The sequence below is a fragment of the Podarcis raffonei genome, chromosome 10, assembly GCF_027172205.1.
Source record: "Podarcis raffonei isolate rPodRaf1 chromosome 10, rPodRaf1.pri, whole genome shotgun sequence".
Taxonomy (NCBI): Eukaryota; Metazoa; Chordata; class Lepidosauria; order Squamata; family Lacertidae; genus Podarcis; species Podarcis raffonei.
Genome location: NC_070611.1, coordinates 67,690,502 through 67,706,622, shown reverse-complemented (window position 1 = coordinate 67,706,622; position 16,121 = coordinate 67,690,502). Strand labels below are relative to the sequence as shown.

The window sequence follows — 16,121 nt, the reverse complement described above, 5'->3', positions numbered from 1 at the left end:
CTCTAGTGGCAGTGAGTTCCAGAGCTTAGCTACGATCAGACAACAGCAGCATCCATAGAGTTGGAAGGGACCTTGAGGGTCATCGAGCCCAAACCCCTGCAATTTGTAAGGTTAAAAAAATAAAGGACCCCGGGATGGTTAAGTCCAGTCAAAGGCGACTACGGGGTCGCAATTCACAGCGCTTTACGTAGACCTAAGACAGAATGGGGACGCGGGTGGTGCTCTGGTCTAAACCACTGAGCCTCTTGGGTTTGCCGATCGGAAGGTCGGCAGTTCGAATCCCCGCAACGGGGTGAGCTCCCGTTGCTCAGTTCCTGCTCCTGCCAACCTAGCAGTTCGAAAGCACGTCAAAGTGCAAGTAGATAAATATGTACCACTCCGGCAGGAAGGTAAATGGCGTTTCTGTGTGCTGCTCTGGTTTCGCCAGAAGTGGCTTAGTCATGCTGGCCACATGACCCAGAAAAACTGTCTGCGGACAAACGCCGGCTCCCTCGGCCAGTAAAGCGAGATGAGTGCCGCAACCCCAGAGACCTACACGACTGGACTTAACTGTCAGGGATCCTTTACCTTTTTAAGACACAAAGAGATTCAAAGGAGTCTGCTGTGATCCGCAGCAGAGGCAGGACAGCAACCCCAAATAAAAGCATTTTGGGAAGTTTGTAATGTTTAATGTTTTGTTATGATTTCCTATATGCTTGAAGCTGCCCATAGTGGGTGGGGCAACCCAGTCGGATGGCTAGGGTACAAATAATAAAATTGTTGTTGCTACTGGACATAAATAATAAATAAGACTAATAATGTTTTTATTTATACCCCGTCCTTCCCGGTTCAGAAAACCAGGCTCAGGGCAGCTAACAACAACTTTAAAACACTTAATTGATGCAACAAAAAAGAGCATAAAATACAGTATAAAATGTGAATGATAAAATTGGGTCTAAATAACAAAATTGTTGTTGGTGGTGTTGTAAACCAAAATCTGCCCTTTTCCCTTATGGGGTATCCAAGAGCCCATATAGAGTCCTTACATAGGTTCCCTATTGGTAGGAGAGAATAACAGAGGCCAACCAGAGAATATTGAGAAGCAAAGCAGCTAGTAAGCTTGATCTTTATTGATCTGTTGCAACAGGGTGCTCCTCTCACCCGCAGGAGAGGAGGAGGAACCCAGAAAAATGGCGCGCAAGGCCTTATAAAGACTTTTCAAATTGCCACCCTGTAGATCAAGACCACCCCCAGATACATCATACTGTACCTACATCACAGAAAAGGTGGTCTAATTTGAATGTTGTTTTTCTCCTGTCGTTGTTTATCTCCTGTCTGGCAGGTTACTTGATTGGATTTCCTAGGGAGCCTGGCTAGTCTTTTGTAATGATAAATACTTAGTCCCTGGGCCAGGTCACAGTCTCACACCCTATTCATATCTTAAATGTGACCTTAAGACAGGATTTGTGAGGAAAGAGACAATGGGGAGGTTTCCCACTTCGACCTTGCAGCGAAAACATTTGCTCAGTTTAGGAATCAAAATGGTTCCAGGTCGGTCTTCCTGTGCTGATCTATGTACAAGCTTGGTTGGTACGCTTATGAACGTTACCATATATCTAAGACCTCAAATGCTTTCGTGCTTTTTTTTGATGCTTTTGATGCTTTTTTATGCTTTTGAATTCTGGTGCTGGAGGAGACTCTTGAGAGTCCCATGGACTGCAAGAAGATCGAACCTCTCCATTCTGAAGGAAATCAGCCCTGAGTGGTCACTGGAAGGACAGATCCTGAAGCTGAGGCTCCAATACTTTGGCCACCTCAGGAGAAGAGAAGACTCCCTGGAAAAGACCCTGATGCTGGGAAAGATGGAGGGCACAAGGAGAAGGGGACGACAGAAGACGAGATGGTTGGACAGTGTTCTTGAAGCTACCAGCATGAGTTTGACCAAACTGCGGGAGGCAGTGGAAGACAGGAGTGCCTGGCGTGCTCTGGTCCGTGGGGTCACGAAGAGTCGGACACGACTAAACAACAACAACCCTTCGCCCGCCTCCTTCCCTCCGTCTTCCTCGAGTGAGGGAAGAAGAATAATAAGAAGAAGAGCCGCGGCTGCAGAAGAAGGAAACGCCCCTCTCCGCGTGACGTCACGCCTCCTCCTACCCCCCCCCCCGGCCTCCTGGATAGCCGACGCCGGAGCGAATCGAGCGGCTCGCTCTCGCTGCTGGCTCTGGGCTCGGCCGGCGCGGTCTGCCCGGGCGACCCCAAGATGGCGGCGGCGTCTTCGTCGTCGCGGTGGGCGCTGGTGGCGGCGGCGTTAACGGCGGGACCCCGGGGGGCGTCTGCTGCTGCTGCTGCGGGGCTGGCGGCGTCTCCGGCGTGAGGGGGAAGGCCATGGCTGCGGGGCCGTGAGGATGTGCGAGAGCTACTCGCGCTGGCTGCTGCGCGTGTCGACGGCGCAGGTGTGCCAGGCGCTGGGCTGGGACGCCGTGCAGCTCTCCGCCTGCGACCTCCTCACCGACGTCCTCCAGAGGTACCTGCACTCTCTGGGCCGAGGCTGCCGGCGCTACTGCGAGCTCTGTGAGTAACGGCCGCGGGGGGAGGGGAAAGGGGGCGCGGGGGGTCGCCATGGCGACGGGGCTGGCACGGGGAGGGGGGAGGAAGGAATGGGGGCGCACGTGAGGTGATCCTGGGGGAGGGGGCCCTGGGGCTCCAGCGGATATGGGGGAAGTGGCTGTGGGGTTGGCGTGGAGGCGTCACGACGTGGCAGTGGGGCTGGAGCGGATATGGGGAGTGTGTGGGGGTGTGTGAGGGGCAGAGGAGGGCCTTGGGGTTAACATAGTGGCACGGTGTAGCTGTGGGGCTGGAGTTAGGTAGGGGGAGCGTGGGGTTGGCATGACGTGGCTTTGGGACTGGAGCAAATATTGGGGGGACGTTGTTCTGGAGTGGGCATAGAGGTGTCAGGATGCGGCCATGGGGCTGGAGCGGATATGTGTGGGGCATGGGGTTGTTGTAGTGTGCTAGAATAGATAGGGGGGAGCGTGAGGTTGGCACAGTGGCACGGTGTAGCTGTGGGGCTGGAGTTAGGTAGGGGCAGCGTGGGGCTGGCGCGATGTGGCTTTGGGGCTGGAGCAGGTATGGGGTGGGCGTGGGGTTGTTGTAGTGTGCTAGAGTAGATAGGGGGGAGCGTGGGGCTGGCATGCCGTGGCTTTGGGGCTGGAGCGGATATTTGGGGGATGTGGATATGGGGTTGGCATGGAGGTGTCACGACGTGGCCATGGGGCTGGAGGGCGCTGCTTCTTTTAAATTGTTTTTTATTAGTTTTTTAACTGTTTTCAGCTATGCCCTTTTAAAATGTGTTGGGATTATTGGGTTGTTTTGGTTATGTATTTTGTGGTTTTGTATACTAATTTTATTCTGTAAACTGCCCTGAAACCTGCGGGTATAGAGCGGAATATAAATTCAATAATAATAATAAATAGGGGGGGCAGGGCGGCGGGTTGTTGCAGTATGGGAGGCAGAGGAGGGCTGTGGGGTTTGCTGTTCATTTATTTACTTACTGAATTTCTACACCGTCCTTCATCCGAGAATCACAGAGCCGTCTACAGTATAAAAACCGCAAAAGGCATACCACAGTGACAAACAACAACAAACACACATACAGTTTTAAAGACCTGTTTCATCAGCCAAAAGCCTGGGAGAAGACGAATGTTTTTGCCTGGCACCTAAAGATCTACAACAAAGGTGCCACGCGAGCTTCCCTGGGGAGACCCCCCCCCCAAAATTGGTTGTTATAGTGGTGGCATGATGTCGCCATGGGGCTGCAGTCGATGGGCGGCATATGGTGTTTTGGAGAGCGAGGTGACTGGAGTAGTGGACACTGGTGTACCATGGAGTTGTTATGGTAAGAAGTGGGTGGGGAGGACCATAAAGTTGTCATAGTAAGAGAGTGATGCCCACGTGGGTTGTTGTCACTTGACTAATATTGAATGTAGCGGGGGAGTAGGGTCACTATGTGGTTGTCTTCAGAGGCGGAGGCGGCACATGTGTCTGTCAGGTTCATGGAGTGAAGGGCTGGAGTTGTCTTACATAAGAACATACAACGAGCTGGCTGGATCAGGCCAGTGGCCCATCTAGTCCAGCATCCTGCTATCACAGTGGCCAACCGGGCGTCTACCAGAAGGGAGAAAAGGGGTGGTTATAAAGATGACAGAGAAGGGGTGTAGTTATGCATTCCTGGACTAGCATTTATTTAACACTGTAGTATTTATATAGCCCTGCGTAATCCTCGAAGCACTTCACAAACATTATGTTGGCATTCTTTACAAGAGTCCTTTATGGTACCCCCGTATGATTATCTCAGTATTGCAGAAGTGGAGCTGAGGTGGAAAACAGCGGCCTACTTAAGTTCACGTGTGCTGCACCCACAAGCATGACGAAAGAGAAGAGGGACTTCATCCCAGGAAGACGTGTGTAGGATTAGAGCCTCCACGAGTTTGTCGCTGAGGGAAGATTCCACATTTCAGTCTCTTATTTATTTATTTTGAAATTTCAGTGCCACCTACCACATCGGTCCGGTATACATAATTTTTAGATGTAATATCAGCATTATCAATCAGATCAAAAATAAGAATGCCGCTGATAATCCAGGGCAAAATTAAAATCTAACAACCTTCTGGTATCACATGGGTGAAGGCCTGAAAATATACACTTTTAGTAGGTGCTGAAATGTCATGAGGGTTGGTGCCTGCCTGAGATCAGATGGGAGGTAGTTCCATAAAGAGGGTAAAAACGTAAAGGGACCCCTGACCATTAGGTCCAGTCGCGGACGACTCTGAGGTTGCGGCGCTCATCTCGCTTTATTGGCCGAGGGAGCCGGTGTACAGCTTCCGGGTCATGTGGCCAGAATGACTAAGCCGCTTCTGGCGAACCAGAGCAGCGCACAGAAACGCCGTTTACCTTCCCACTGGAGCGGTACCTATTTATCTACTTGCAGTAGAGCCAAACTAGGCATAAGAAGTTCATGCTACACTACTGGAAGGGCCTTGTCAGCTGATTGTAAGGTACCCCTGCCTGTACGGGCCAGTCGTGTCCGACTCTAGGGTTGTGCGCTCATCTCACTTAAGAGGCCGGGGGCCAGCGCTGTCCGCAGACATTTCCGGGTCACGTGGCCAGCGTGACGAAGCTGCTCTGGCGAGCCAGCACCAGTGCAGCACACAGAAACGCCGTTTACCTTCCCGCTATAAAGCGGTACCTATTTATCTACTTGCACTTCGTGCTTTCGAACTGCTAGGTGGGCAGGAGCTGGGACCGAAAGACGGGAGCTCACCCCGCCGCGGGGATTTGAACCGCCGACCATACGATTGGCAAGTCCTAGGCACTGAGGTTTTACCCACAGCGCCACCCGCGTCCCGTGTCAGCTGATTGTAGTAGTGGTTGCAGTAACTTCAAGTAACTTGGTCCCAAACCGTTTTAGGCTCTATAGGTTGGAACCAAAACTTTAAACCTAGTCTGGTAACTAATTGGCAACACATGAGCAGTAGAAACCCCAGTATGGCTCACCTGCCATATTTTGTAGCTAGCTGCAGCTTCTAGAATCGCTTTGCAAGCAAGCCCTGCATAGAATGTAGCCCAATCTTGAGTTTATCAATGCATGATGTTACAGTGGTCAGGCTCTCCTTTAGCTCTTTACTTTTTGGGTATGGAGTTCAGTTTTGACAGAAGGGGTGGATAAGAAAGAGGTGCTAAAGGTAATTGATAGGGTTATATTCTCTGTAAGTGGTGGACCAAAGACTGGGGCTTCTCACGGCCTAGTTTCCCTGTTTGCTCCCTATTTGGGAATTATGGTTGAAGGGGAGCGAAGAGATGAGGATTCTGTTAGACGAAGGAGAAAATGGATGTATTTAATGTTAGAACAGGGTTGACTTAAGTCAGCCTAAATACCAGATAGCTCCAAAGCAGCAAGTGAGCTGGCAGAAAGAAGGATGGGTAGAAATATTGGTGGCACAGCAGCCTTTTCCTCTCCCAGCTTGCTTGTTTGTCTTGAAGGAGGTAATCATGTAAGAGGGGCACAGATTTAATTGCCATGGGGAACATTATTTTCCTTTCTGGAAATGCAGTGCTGGGTATGACAGGGATTGGTTCCTATTCTCTTCTCCAGTTTGGAGGGGTGTATGAAGACTTACTCTCTTTTTAAATATAATTTTGTTTACAATTTTCATTTATATAAATCACAACAATTATTTAACCATAACTTTAACATTTCCGACTTCGACTCCCTTCCTCCTCTTTTTGCGGTTCTTTACATTTATTTTTGTCCTTTCCTGCATGCTCCAAATTTTCTTAAACTTATTCTTTTACTTGTCTATTCTCATATATTCTTGAAACTGCAGGTTTTTACAATAATCCTGCCAATGTCTTGATCTGTTTACAGTTTATTTGTATATACTCGATAAACCATTTCCATTCCTTTCTTTTAAAAATTGTTATCTTGATTTCTTACTCTTTCGGTAAGTTTCGCCATTTCTGCATACTCCATTAGTTTCCGTAACCATTCTTCTCTCATTGGGACCTATGGAGAGTTATTCCCAGTTGATTGGACTTTGGATATGAGGTTGGTGGAGGCAGTCAGGGTTTGGGCAAGTACACAATTTGACTGCCTGCCATTACCAGCCAGTGTGGTGTAATGATTAGCGTGTTGGACTGTGACTTGGGAGATCAGGGTTCGGATCCTTACTCAGCCATGAAACTCACTGGGTGGCCTTGGGCCAGTCACTGTCTTCTCTCACAGGGTTGTTGTAAGGATAAAAGGAGGAGAGGAGAACCACCTTGAGCTGCTTGGGAGAAAAGGGGGGGTATATAAATGCAATAAACACAAACACAAATATTTGTGGGCCTTTTTGTAATTGAGATAGGAGGAATAAATGTTGCAGCTGTCAACTACTGTCAGGAATGGATGGGGTGCCCTCTGGTGGTGGATCCGGAGATTAACAAGGCAGTAGTGCATGTTTAGTCGCGAAGAGTCGGACACAACTAAACAACAAGTGCATGTTTAATGAATGAAGAGGATCATAGAATCATAAACTTGGAAGGGACCTGGAGGTTCATCTCATTGGGATAACTTGTAGCATTCGGATTGTTAGAGCAGATGCCATGTTTAAGAAGGAAGCAGGTTAAATAGGATTCTTAATGGACTTGGGTTATCACAGGGAAAGAAGTGCTCCCTAGAGACACACAAGGGGGCATACATGAACATAAAATGGTATGAAGTTACGAACGCAAAATAAATGGCTCATTGTAGAAATAAGTACCAATACAGTTGATGTAGGTTGAGGGGACAGTATTGGGCTAAGTGCACTAAGAAGGTAAAAAGCAGATCCGTACGTTCTTCTAAGGACAGTTCATCTGTCCCAGGGATAGTGGAGATCTTGAACTGTTACATGGCCCAAATCAGTAGTTCTGTAACTTCTCATGGAGCGCCAGAACAGGGGGCCCATCCCTTGCTGCCCCTGTCCTCCACCATCCACATGTCGAGGGGAAGGCCTGACAAGGGGAGTCTCCTCTGCTTTTCTAGGCTCCCCACCTTGATTTTGTACCCTCATCATTCAGAGCTCTTTTGTACCCTCATCATTCAGAGCTCTAAACGGGTGGGTGGGTAATGTGCCTAGAGTAGACCTCTTCCTTTCAGACCTTCCCCTAGCACTGGGGAGATGGGACTAGCAGGGGATGTGATGGTACTCCATACAGATGGTCCAAATAAAACTAGTGTCTGTGGTGGTGGTGGTGGTGAACTAACAAGGGTAAACTGTTCATATTTATATGGCTGCACAATAACGTATATACTTTCAGCTGCTAAAAAGGTGACTGTCTGAGGAGTCATGTGAGCTTACATGAGCCTAAGACACCTGCAGCCACATGGACACCTCGTTGTCTTTAAACTCTACCACATGGTGAAATACATATTTTTATATCCCTGCAACCAGATGGGTTTCCCAGAGGGGCTCCCTTGGGGAGGTCGTGTTGATGGTGATGAAGGAATGCATTGGAATTAAAAGAGACAGGAAGTCTTCCAGGTCCCTTCCCGTCCCCTTCTGTTCCCCACAGATTATCACGGGACATCACTTTTCTGCATCTACACATAGGTTGAGCCACCTGCATGCTGACTTGCTTCTGTAATTCTTGGCCACCTGAGTTTGACTCACCATCATGTATGGATATAAATTCTTCCAATGGCGCTGTAGCCTTGTGTGCATATATTTTTAAAGTCTGAACCAGAAGTAGAAACAAATATTTCAAATGCTAGTAGTGCGGTATCAGGTGTTTAGGACCTAAAGAACCCTGTGGAAAAGTGTTGATATTCCTAGTTGCCAGAACCAGATTTTTGGACACCCAGGCAATGAGGCAGCTGGGACTTTTCTTGACAGTGATTTGCTGCTTTTCCTTTTAAAGCTACTAAATCAACATATTTCTTATGCACTTGCAATGTTTGCTTTCAAAACCTTTCTTGATTCCTTTTTTCCTTTTCTTTTTTAACAGATGGCCGGACAGATCCCATTTTGGAGGATGTCGGTGAAGCCTTCAATCTTATGGGGGTCAACCTGCATGAGCTGGAAGATTACATACTCAATATTGAGCCAGTCACTTTTGCACATCAAATCCCCTTATACCCTGTCAGCAAGAATAATGTCCTGCAGTTCCCCCAGCCTGGAAGCAAAGATGCAGAGGAGAGGAAAGAGTATATTCCTGATTACATGCCACCCATTGTCTCTTCTCAAGAAGGTGAGAAAGTAACAATTTATTTGCTTTGTTTTTATCTGCTTGTTTTTGAGAAGTAATGCCTGCTCGCTTGCATTTCAGGAAGCCTGGAGTCTGCTACCTTCTGTTTCGCATCGTGAGGATACATTACAGCTAGCAGCAGAATTGAGCGTTGCAATAACGTGTAGTGGCAGGCAGCACATTTTGCTGTTCAGGTTTACCATGGTAGTTCCACTGGCTTCATTGACAAATGGCTCAAAGAGCTGCCATTGTAGGAAATGGAGCTGGGTTAGAATCACTGCCCAGCCCTGTTAGGTTTGGGGCAATTCACTAACGTCCCAGCATTGGTTTCCCAGATAAAAGTTGTGAAGAACCTGAATTAAAAACATTGTAGGGTTAAGATTGGTCGTGGGGTGCATTACAACTTGGCATGTGAGCAAAGCATATTGGGATGTGTATTAATGAGCCAAATTTCCGAGTAGACATTCACCTGGTCACTATGGGTGAGTAAGAATAACAGGGAAGTGACCAGGTTTTGTACCGTGGGAAAAGTAGGTTCTCATCTCCTCCACCTCTTTTCAGGAATCTAATGTGCTATGAATTGCTTCAAAAGACATGACAAGTAGGTAGGCTGGTGAAAATTATTGTGAGCTACTAACTTCAGCTGATCGGTTTGGAACACTGAGTGAACTGTGCCTCAGAACCCACTTACACAGATGAGCAGTAATATGTCGGTGAGGATAAAGTGGCGCAAAGAGTCCTTGTACCTGAGAAGGTTTTAGTTCCAGTGATAGGAGTGCTATTGTAGGGTTGTATGTTTGCTCCTCTTGAAATGTTGTGTAGGGTTCGTGAAACCTGGGGGGCGACTGTGGCTGCATATTTCATACAGTTCTCTTGAACATAAAATAAAAAGTTAGAAATGTTTCCTTTTTCTACAAAAATCAAGGTGTCCCATCCCAAATCAAATCTCTCCATATTTTTTATAATTTGGCAGGTTTAAGCCACTTTTGAGGGGCTGCTATGCCTGCAAATTTCATCCACTTCTGTCTGCTTTGATTTCCTATTAAAGTGGAATTTGTTTTCAGTGAAGCTGCTTCAGATCCCAAGCATGAGCCAAATTGGACAGACCATAGAGCAACTCGGAACAGATTGGGCCAATTCCTAAAATGACAAATATAAATAGGAACCAAACCTTATGCCTTGTGCAGATTTCATGGTATTGGTTGTTGCATTTTTTGTGAGTTATATAGTATTAGACATCACTTGGCTAGCAATTTCAGTTATTTATATTACAGTGGTACCTTGGGTGAAGTACTTAATTCGTTCCGGAGGTCCGTTCTTAACCAGAAACTGTTCTTAACCTGAAGCACCACTTTAGTTAATGGGGCCTCCTGCTGTTGCCGCACCGCCAGAGCCCGATTTCTGTTCTTATCCTGAAGCAAAGTTCTTAACCTGAAGCACTATTTATGGGTTAGCGGAGTGTGTAACCTGAAGCATATGTAACCTGAAGCGTATGTAACCCGAGGTACCACTGTATATTTTAGTGTTTTTGACACCTGCTTTGAACTAACGATATGAGAAAAGCCAAGGTAGAAATAAATAAAAGTTCCTATGGGCTGTGTAAAATTTGCATCCTAAAGGCACACATTCGTCATACAGTTACATTCAGTTCATCTGAAGCAAAATGTGGCAGCTCTATATCATATGAATCTGCCTGGACCATATGATCTTTGTCACACCCTGTCCTCTGAGTCCTGCCATGTTTTGAATTTAGGCACAAGATGACCAGAAAGGGGGCTTTCCTCCTTGTGGTGTAGTGGTTAAGAGCGGTAGTCTCGTAATCTTGGTAACCGGGTTCGCGTCTCCGCTTCTCCACATGCAGCTGCTGGGTGACCTTGGGCCAGTCACACTTCTCTGAAGTCTCTCAGCCCCACTCACCTCACAGAGTGTTTGTTGTGGGGGAGGAAGGGAAAGGAGAATGTTAGCCGCTTTGAGACTCCTTAAAGGGAGTGAAAGGCGGGATATCAAATCCAAACTCTTCTTCTTCTTCTTCTTCTAACTGGAAAACCCTGAACAGCAAAATGTGCTCCTGTCTGCCACTACTCATTATTGTAAACCTTCCTTATATTGCTCCAGCTCTGTGATCACTCCTTTCTGCCTCTTTTCCAGGCTTGCGACACCCACTTTTCAATGCAGCCACCAGAACTGCACATAGTATTCCAAGCATGGTCACACCATAGATCTGTGCTATGTATTCATTTAATGCTCGAATGTTGCGGATGCATGGAACCGACACACAGAGAAGTGTTGCCAACAACATAACACACCTGTGAATTTTTGCAGGTTCCCATTTCCAGGTACATAATTCAGAATCTGAAGCGCTTTCTGCCAAATAGGGCTGACCGTGGGTTGCAGTCAGTGTTCTGCACATGTGGCTCCGCTGGCACAATGAGACTTAACATTTCCTCTCCTTCTGTGCACCACAAAATCTATGGGACTGTGTGTCCCCCAAACCCAAACCCCAAAGCTGGTTTTGACAATATGGGAGGGGCCTGCACCAGTGGAGTTCCAGTATAGGATACAGCCTCACATGCTATATTCTTGAGCCAGTGTTGGCTGCAGTGTTGTGAGTGGCCCTTGAGAATTTATTTGTCCATACATTTATCATGGGTGAAACTTGATAGTTTCTTCTCACTTTATTATCTCTCTCAAATATTTTGTATGTGTGTAGCTATTGAGAAGTGAAGTTTTTGTTTTTAGTGCCTATTGCTTGGATAATTTTTCTGTGGTGGAGACTTTTGTATATTTACTATAACCCATGGCCAGCAGGTGTTGCTCTGCTACCTTATAAATGACTGGGGTTAGCGCTCTTGTCTGCGGCGTGTGCTGGTCTTTGTGAGCTGAAATACCACATTCAAGCTTAAACAAATTGCTGTCTTCTGGATATAGAATTAGTTTATTTTGCTTGCCATTTGACATAAATAGATATGATTGCCTCCATATCTAGGGAGGAACAGATCTTCCCTTTTCTCTGTTGAGACAGAGATTCTGTTTTGTATAATCCTGATTAGATAAAAGATAGCTGCTTTGTTTAGCATGAAAGGCCATGGCAAGAATGGAGGACCATTACTAAACGGTGGATTTAGTATTACTTAATAAGCTTGTAGATATGAGCACAGTGCATTAGGAAATACAGTGGGTGGACGTATTTCATATATAGTGCCTTGAGTAGTCTCCAGTTGAGTTATATTTAGAGTAGACCTGTTGAAATTAATGAGCCTCAGTTATATCTTCAGTTTATCTGGGTCTACTCTGAGTAGGACTAACATTGGATAAAACCCATTGTGTTTTTAGGGTGTCTGTCTCGATCATAGGCAAGAATGAGGTACCCTATGAAAGCAAAGAACATGCCACTGTGTCAAATACCAATTCTGTCACTTTGCTGGAAAAACTAATTCAAGACTAATTCAAGAAAAGGGACAAACCCCCAAGGCTGGTTGTTACCCAACTACCTCTCTTCAGTTGTTGGCTAACCTGTGATGAGACAGAAGCCCGGTGGAATGGAAGGCAATAGTGTGTGTCTTGAAACCTGTGTGTCTTGGGTCTCTGCAGGAGACCTTGCTGAGCTGCTGTTATGTGTCACAAATTTTTGGATGAAAACCTAACATGGGCCAAGTGGACAAAAGGGCTGTGGCTATTGCCCGCCTATGTGACTTGCTTTTGGGAGACACAAAGCCGCCATTACACAGAAATACCTGCATTGTGTGTCACCCTTTGGAAACAGTGAGGAGTGCCCATTTCTCCTTCTCGCTCCCCATTTTGAATCGTAATTTTAGTAGCCGGTTTTCAGGCAGCATGTTTTGGAGGCAGAGAAGCTTTGCAGTGCTACGCTCTTAAGTCTGTATTGTATAGCCAGCCTTCCTGTCTCCCCGTTCCCTTGCGTTTCTGGCTAGGAGGCCAGCCTGAAACAGCTTCTCCTGTCAACTACCCATGCCTGGTGGTTAAGTACTGTAAAAGTCTGTGTTAAGTTCCCTCTGCCATTCCACTTGTCAAGTGCCAGACACTGATTGCTTTTTGTACAAATGAGCTTCCATGTATGCATCGACCTAGCAGGGAGAAGCAACAGGAGAAACGGACAAAATGAGAAAGGCAGCCAAGCTTGAGAAGCGGACAGACGATGCCGTTAGAGGAGAGCCAGTAGGGAAGACAGATTTCAAAGGGAGAATAATATGGGATGTGAGCAGAGACTGGGCAGGTGGGGGGGGGAGAGTCTGCTCAGTATCCCCCCCCTTACAGAGTGTCAATCAAGTGGTCCTTTTGAAAATATTGTTAAAATTTGCCTGAGATCTTGCCTGATGTAGTTAACAAGGAGAATACTCCAACAATACTGATCAGAAGGATTTGTTTGCCTTAAAAACACAGCTGAAGGTGCATGATGAGCCTAGATAGGTAGCTACCCCAAGACTGGGAAATTCAGGCTATTAATCAATCTATGGGATAAGTACAAGTGAGGGATGCAGCCTGTTGCTACTGTAGCATCATTTTGAATAAATTAGGTGTTGCATTGAAGGTTAGGCTTAGGTCTCTGCAGTGGCTGGAATTTTTATTTACTTCCATGCAAATTCTTTAAAAAATTAAATGAAAATTGCCCGTTTAATGCTTCAACCTATATAAAAGGACACAATTTCAGAGGAAGAGCGTAATAGTTTTTCAGTTCAGCCACCTGCTGGAAAAAAAAACCCTGTTCTATGGTGCATAAAACCTGCTAATTAGTTCCTGAATTATTTACATTGAAGGAGAAATTGCACTGCTGAGATACAAAATGCTGTTTTAGTTTCATTGTCATGGGGTCAAGAATAAAGGAGAACAACGCTGGCTGAAAAAGAAGCCCATTATTCTGTATATTTGGGGCTAATAGAAAGAGCGAAACCAAATAGTCCATTGAACACAGATGTTACCCACACAGGAGGGAGAGCATTTTTAATCTCTATTTAATTCTTGGAATAGCTTGGCAATGAAGTGTCTGCCAGTAACCTTCCCTGATATTAAGAATACACCTTAATGCCTCCAGTTACAGAGGGCAAAGTCAGAAAGCTTTTTCAGGATCTTGCTAATAATTGCATCTCATGAGGATATGGTACCCCCCCCCCCCAATTTATATACAAAATATTAATTGGTGGGCCCCAGTACTTCCAAAGCTTTTTACTTATTTGTAATTCTGGTAAGATTCCATTTTGATGGGAGTCAAGCTTTGTATCTATTCCAAGAGAGACCCAAGAATTATCGCTTCGTAAGTCTGTTGGATTTCATATGTAAGATTTAATCCCTATATTGCCGAAATTAGCAATTGATGCTGATGAACACAATACTGTAGTGGAAGAATAGAATGGATTCTTTAAAGGAAAGCCCAGAATACATAGGTGCTCTGTTTTGGTCCATATATATCTAGAAAGGGCCTATAGCTTTATGGGGGGGAAAGAAAGTTGTGTAGCACCTTAAAGACTAATAAATTTTCTTTGACATAAGTTTTTTTTGGCTCATCTGACACAATGTGGGTTCACGTGGCACGCTATAATCTGTGGGTCTTTAAGGTGCCACGGACCCTCTGCTGTTTTTGCTGGAAGAGACTAACACAGCTACTCCTCTGAATATGTGCAATTTTAGATCTGTTTTCAGATTTTGATTTGTCAGACAGACACTTGCTTTAAGTTGTTCAGTACAAATGTTGTGATAAGAGAGTCACTAAATTTAATTAAAAATCTTTCTTCTTATATTGACCTTAAAGCTGGTTTAACTGGCCTATACAGTCCCTGCTCTGAGGACCGTAGGACATTGATGTCTGTGCCATTTTTGTTTAATCTTCAGCATTTATCTCCCACATTTTTTGATGATGAAGTTTCCATACTAATTTCTGAAGCTGGCATGGTGCTTGTATCCATTACAGTGCTAACTATGAGGCATCTTCGTAGAGATCTTGGATCTTTTTGTAAAAAGAAACTTCTTCCTTTGAGCTGTGCTGATACTAAGTTTAATGTGATTTGATAAAAGGCCCAAGCCACATAAGTGGATGGTGGATAATATTAAAACCCTTAACTTGTTCCCTATTAAGTATGTAGGAATTTTGCTTAGGCAGAATCATATGCAGGCAGGGCATCTGGAATCGACAAGACTTCTAATGGTAGAAGTGACTAAGACCCTGTTAAACTTTGCCCACTTTCAAGAAGGTCATTTAGACAAGATCTTAGACAAGTGGCACATGTTACAGAAGTGTGGGGTGGGCAAATGTCATCAAACTGGAAACTCCCCAAATTTCTTTTTGCTCTTAAACCTCCCACATGACGCTCCTGTTCTCATGATGAAATTCGAGGTTGGGTTTCCTTCGCTATTGCCCACAATTTGTACAGTTTTGCTTCCATAATGGTTAAATTAAAGCATATGCTCTATATGAGGTTGCCTAAAAAATGTTACACAGAGCAAATTTCCAATAGATATGTACAAAATTGTTGTTGTTATTTAAATTTATATTCTGCCCATCATTTGCAGGTCTCAGGGCGGTTCACAACGTATAATTACGTTGTTTTAAACTAGGCAATTCTTACTATTTTATTTTTCTGTTAAATCTGATTGTGGTTTTCCAGACAATTTTTTTCCACATTATGCGATGAGAGCATTTATTGCTTTGATGCGTCATGCTGTGCTCACAGCATATGTTTAAGGTCTGTGTGTGCTTATTGTCATCTTTACATTTGTGGCCAGAGAGAAGTAGAAGATAATTTCCCATTATATATTGTAGTTCTGCCTATATAATTCCCCTTGGGAAACGACTTTGAAAGAGATTACTGGGCCAGTTGCTTTTTGGAACAGTAGTGAGATAATCTTATTGGTTGATAGGAATAAATATATTTATGTACAAAGTTTCTGTGTTTACTCTATCAGCCCAATAGATCAGACAAAAATGTATAGCACAAAATGGAGCCCAGTGTAAAAATGTACATTCCTTACAACTTGTGTATATTTCCATTTTTGTAATGACCACTGGTTTTTGGCAAATAAATTTGACTCTTGGGGGGCTAATGATTTTAGTTTCATAGCATGATTATTTCAAGGATATATATATTTTTTAAATCCCATAATTGAGCCGTCATTCCATTTTGTTCTCTCCCACTGCATTTCTTGTTAATGTTTTGCTTTATTTGGTGGTCACTTTGCTTCCTGTACTGTGTACAACTTGAGGATCTCATTACATTTGGAGCATCAGGAACCTTTCTCCCCCAGAATCCATCTGTTTCAAATTAGTCTAATAAGCACAGTCCACAGGGAACTCCCTTGTTCTGTGTATAGAGCTCTTGAGGAGTTCCTATTCATTTAATAACGTCTGTTGATAAGTTCCAGGCAGA

The 16,121-nt window shown here is 45.1% G+C and overlaps 1 protein-coding gene across 2 annotated transcripts in view; it reads left to right on the top strand.

Annotated features, from left to right (window-relative positions):
• Positions 1-2,214: 2,214 nt before the first annotated feature.
• Positions 2,215-16,121, top strand: part of TAF3 (TATA-box binding protein associated factor 3) — a 132,358-nt gene continuing 118,451 nt past the window's right edge. The window contains exons 1-2 of one of the 2 annotated variants that reach the window (XM_053406818.1): positions 2,215-2,550; positions 8,506-8,748. In XM_053406818.1, coding sequence (XP_053262793.1) covers positions 2,385-2,550; positions 8,506-8,748 — 409 coding nt within the window. In that variant the 5' untranslated portion in view covers positions 2,215-2,384. The remainder of the gene's footprint in view (positions 2,551-8,505; positions 8,749-16,121) is intronic. The other variant, XM_053406817.1, reaches the window with a different exon arrangement.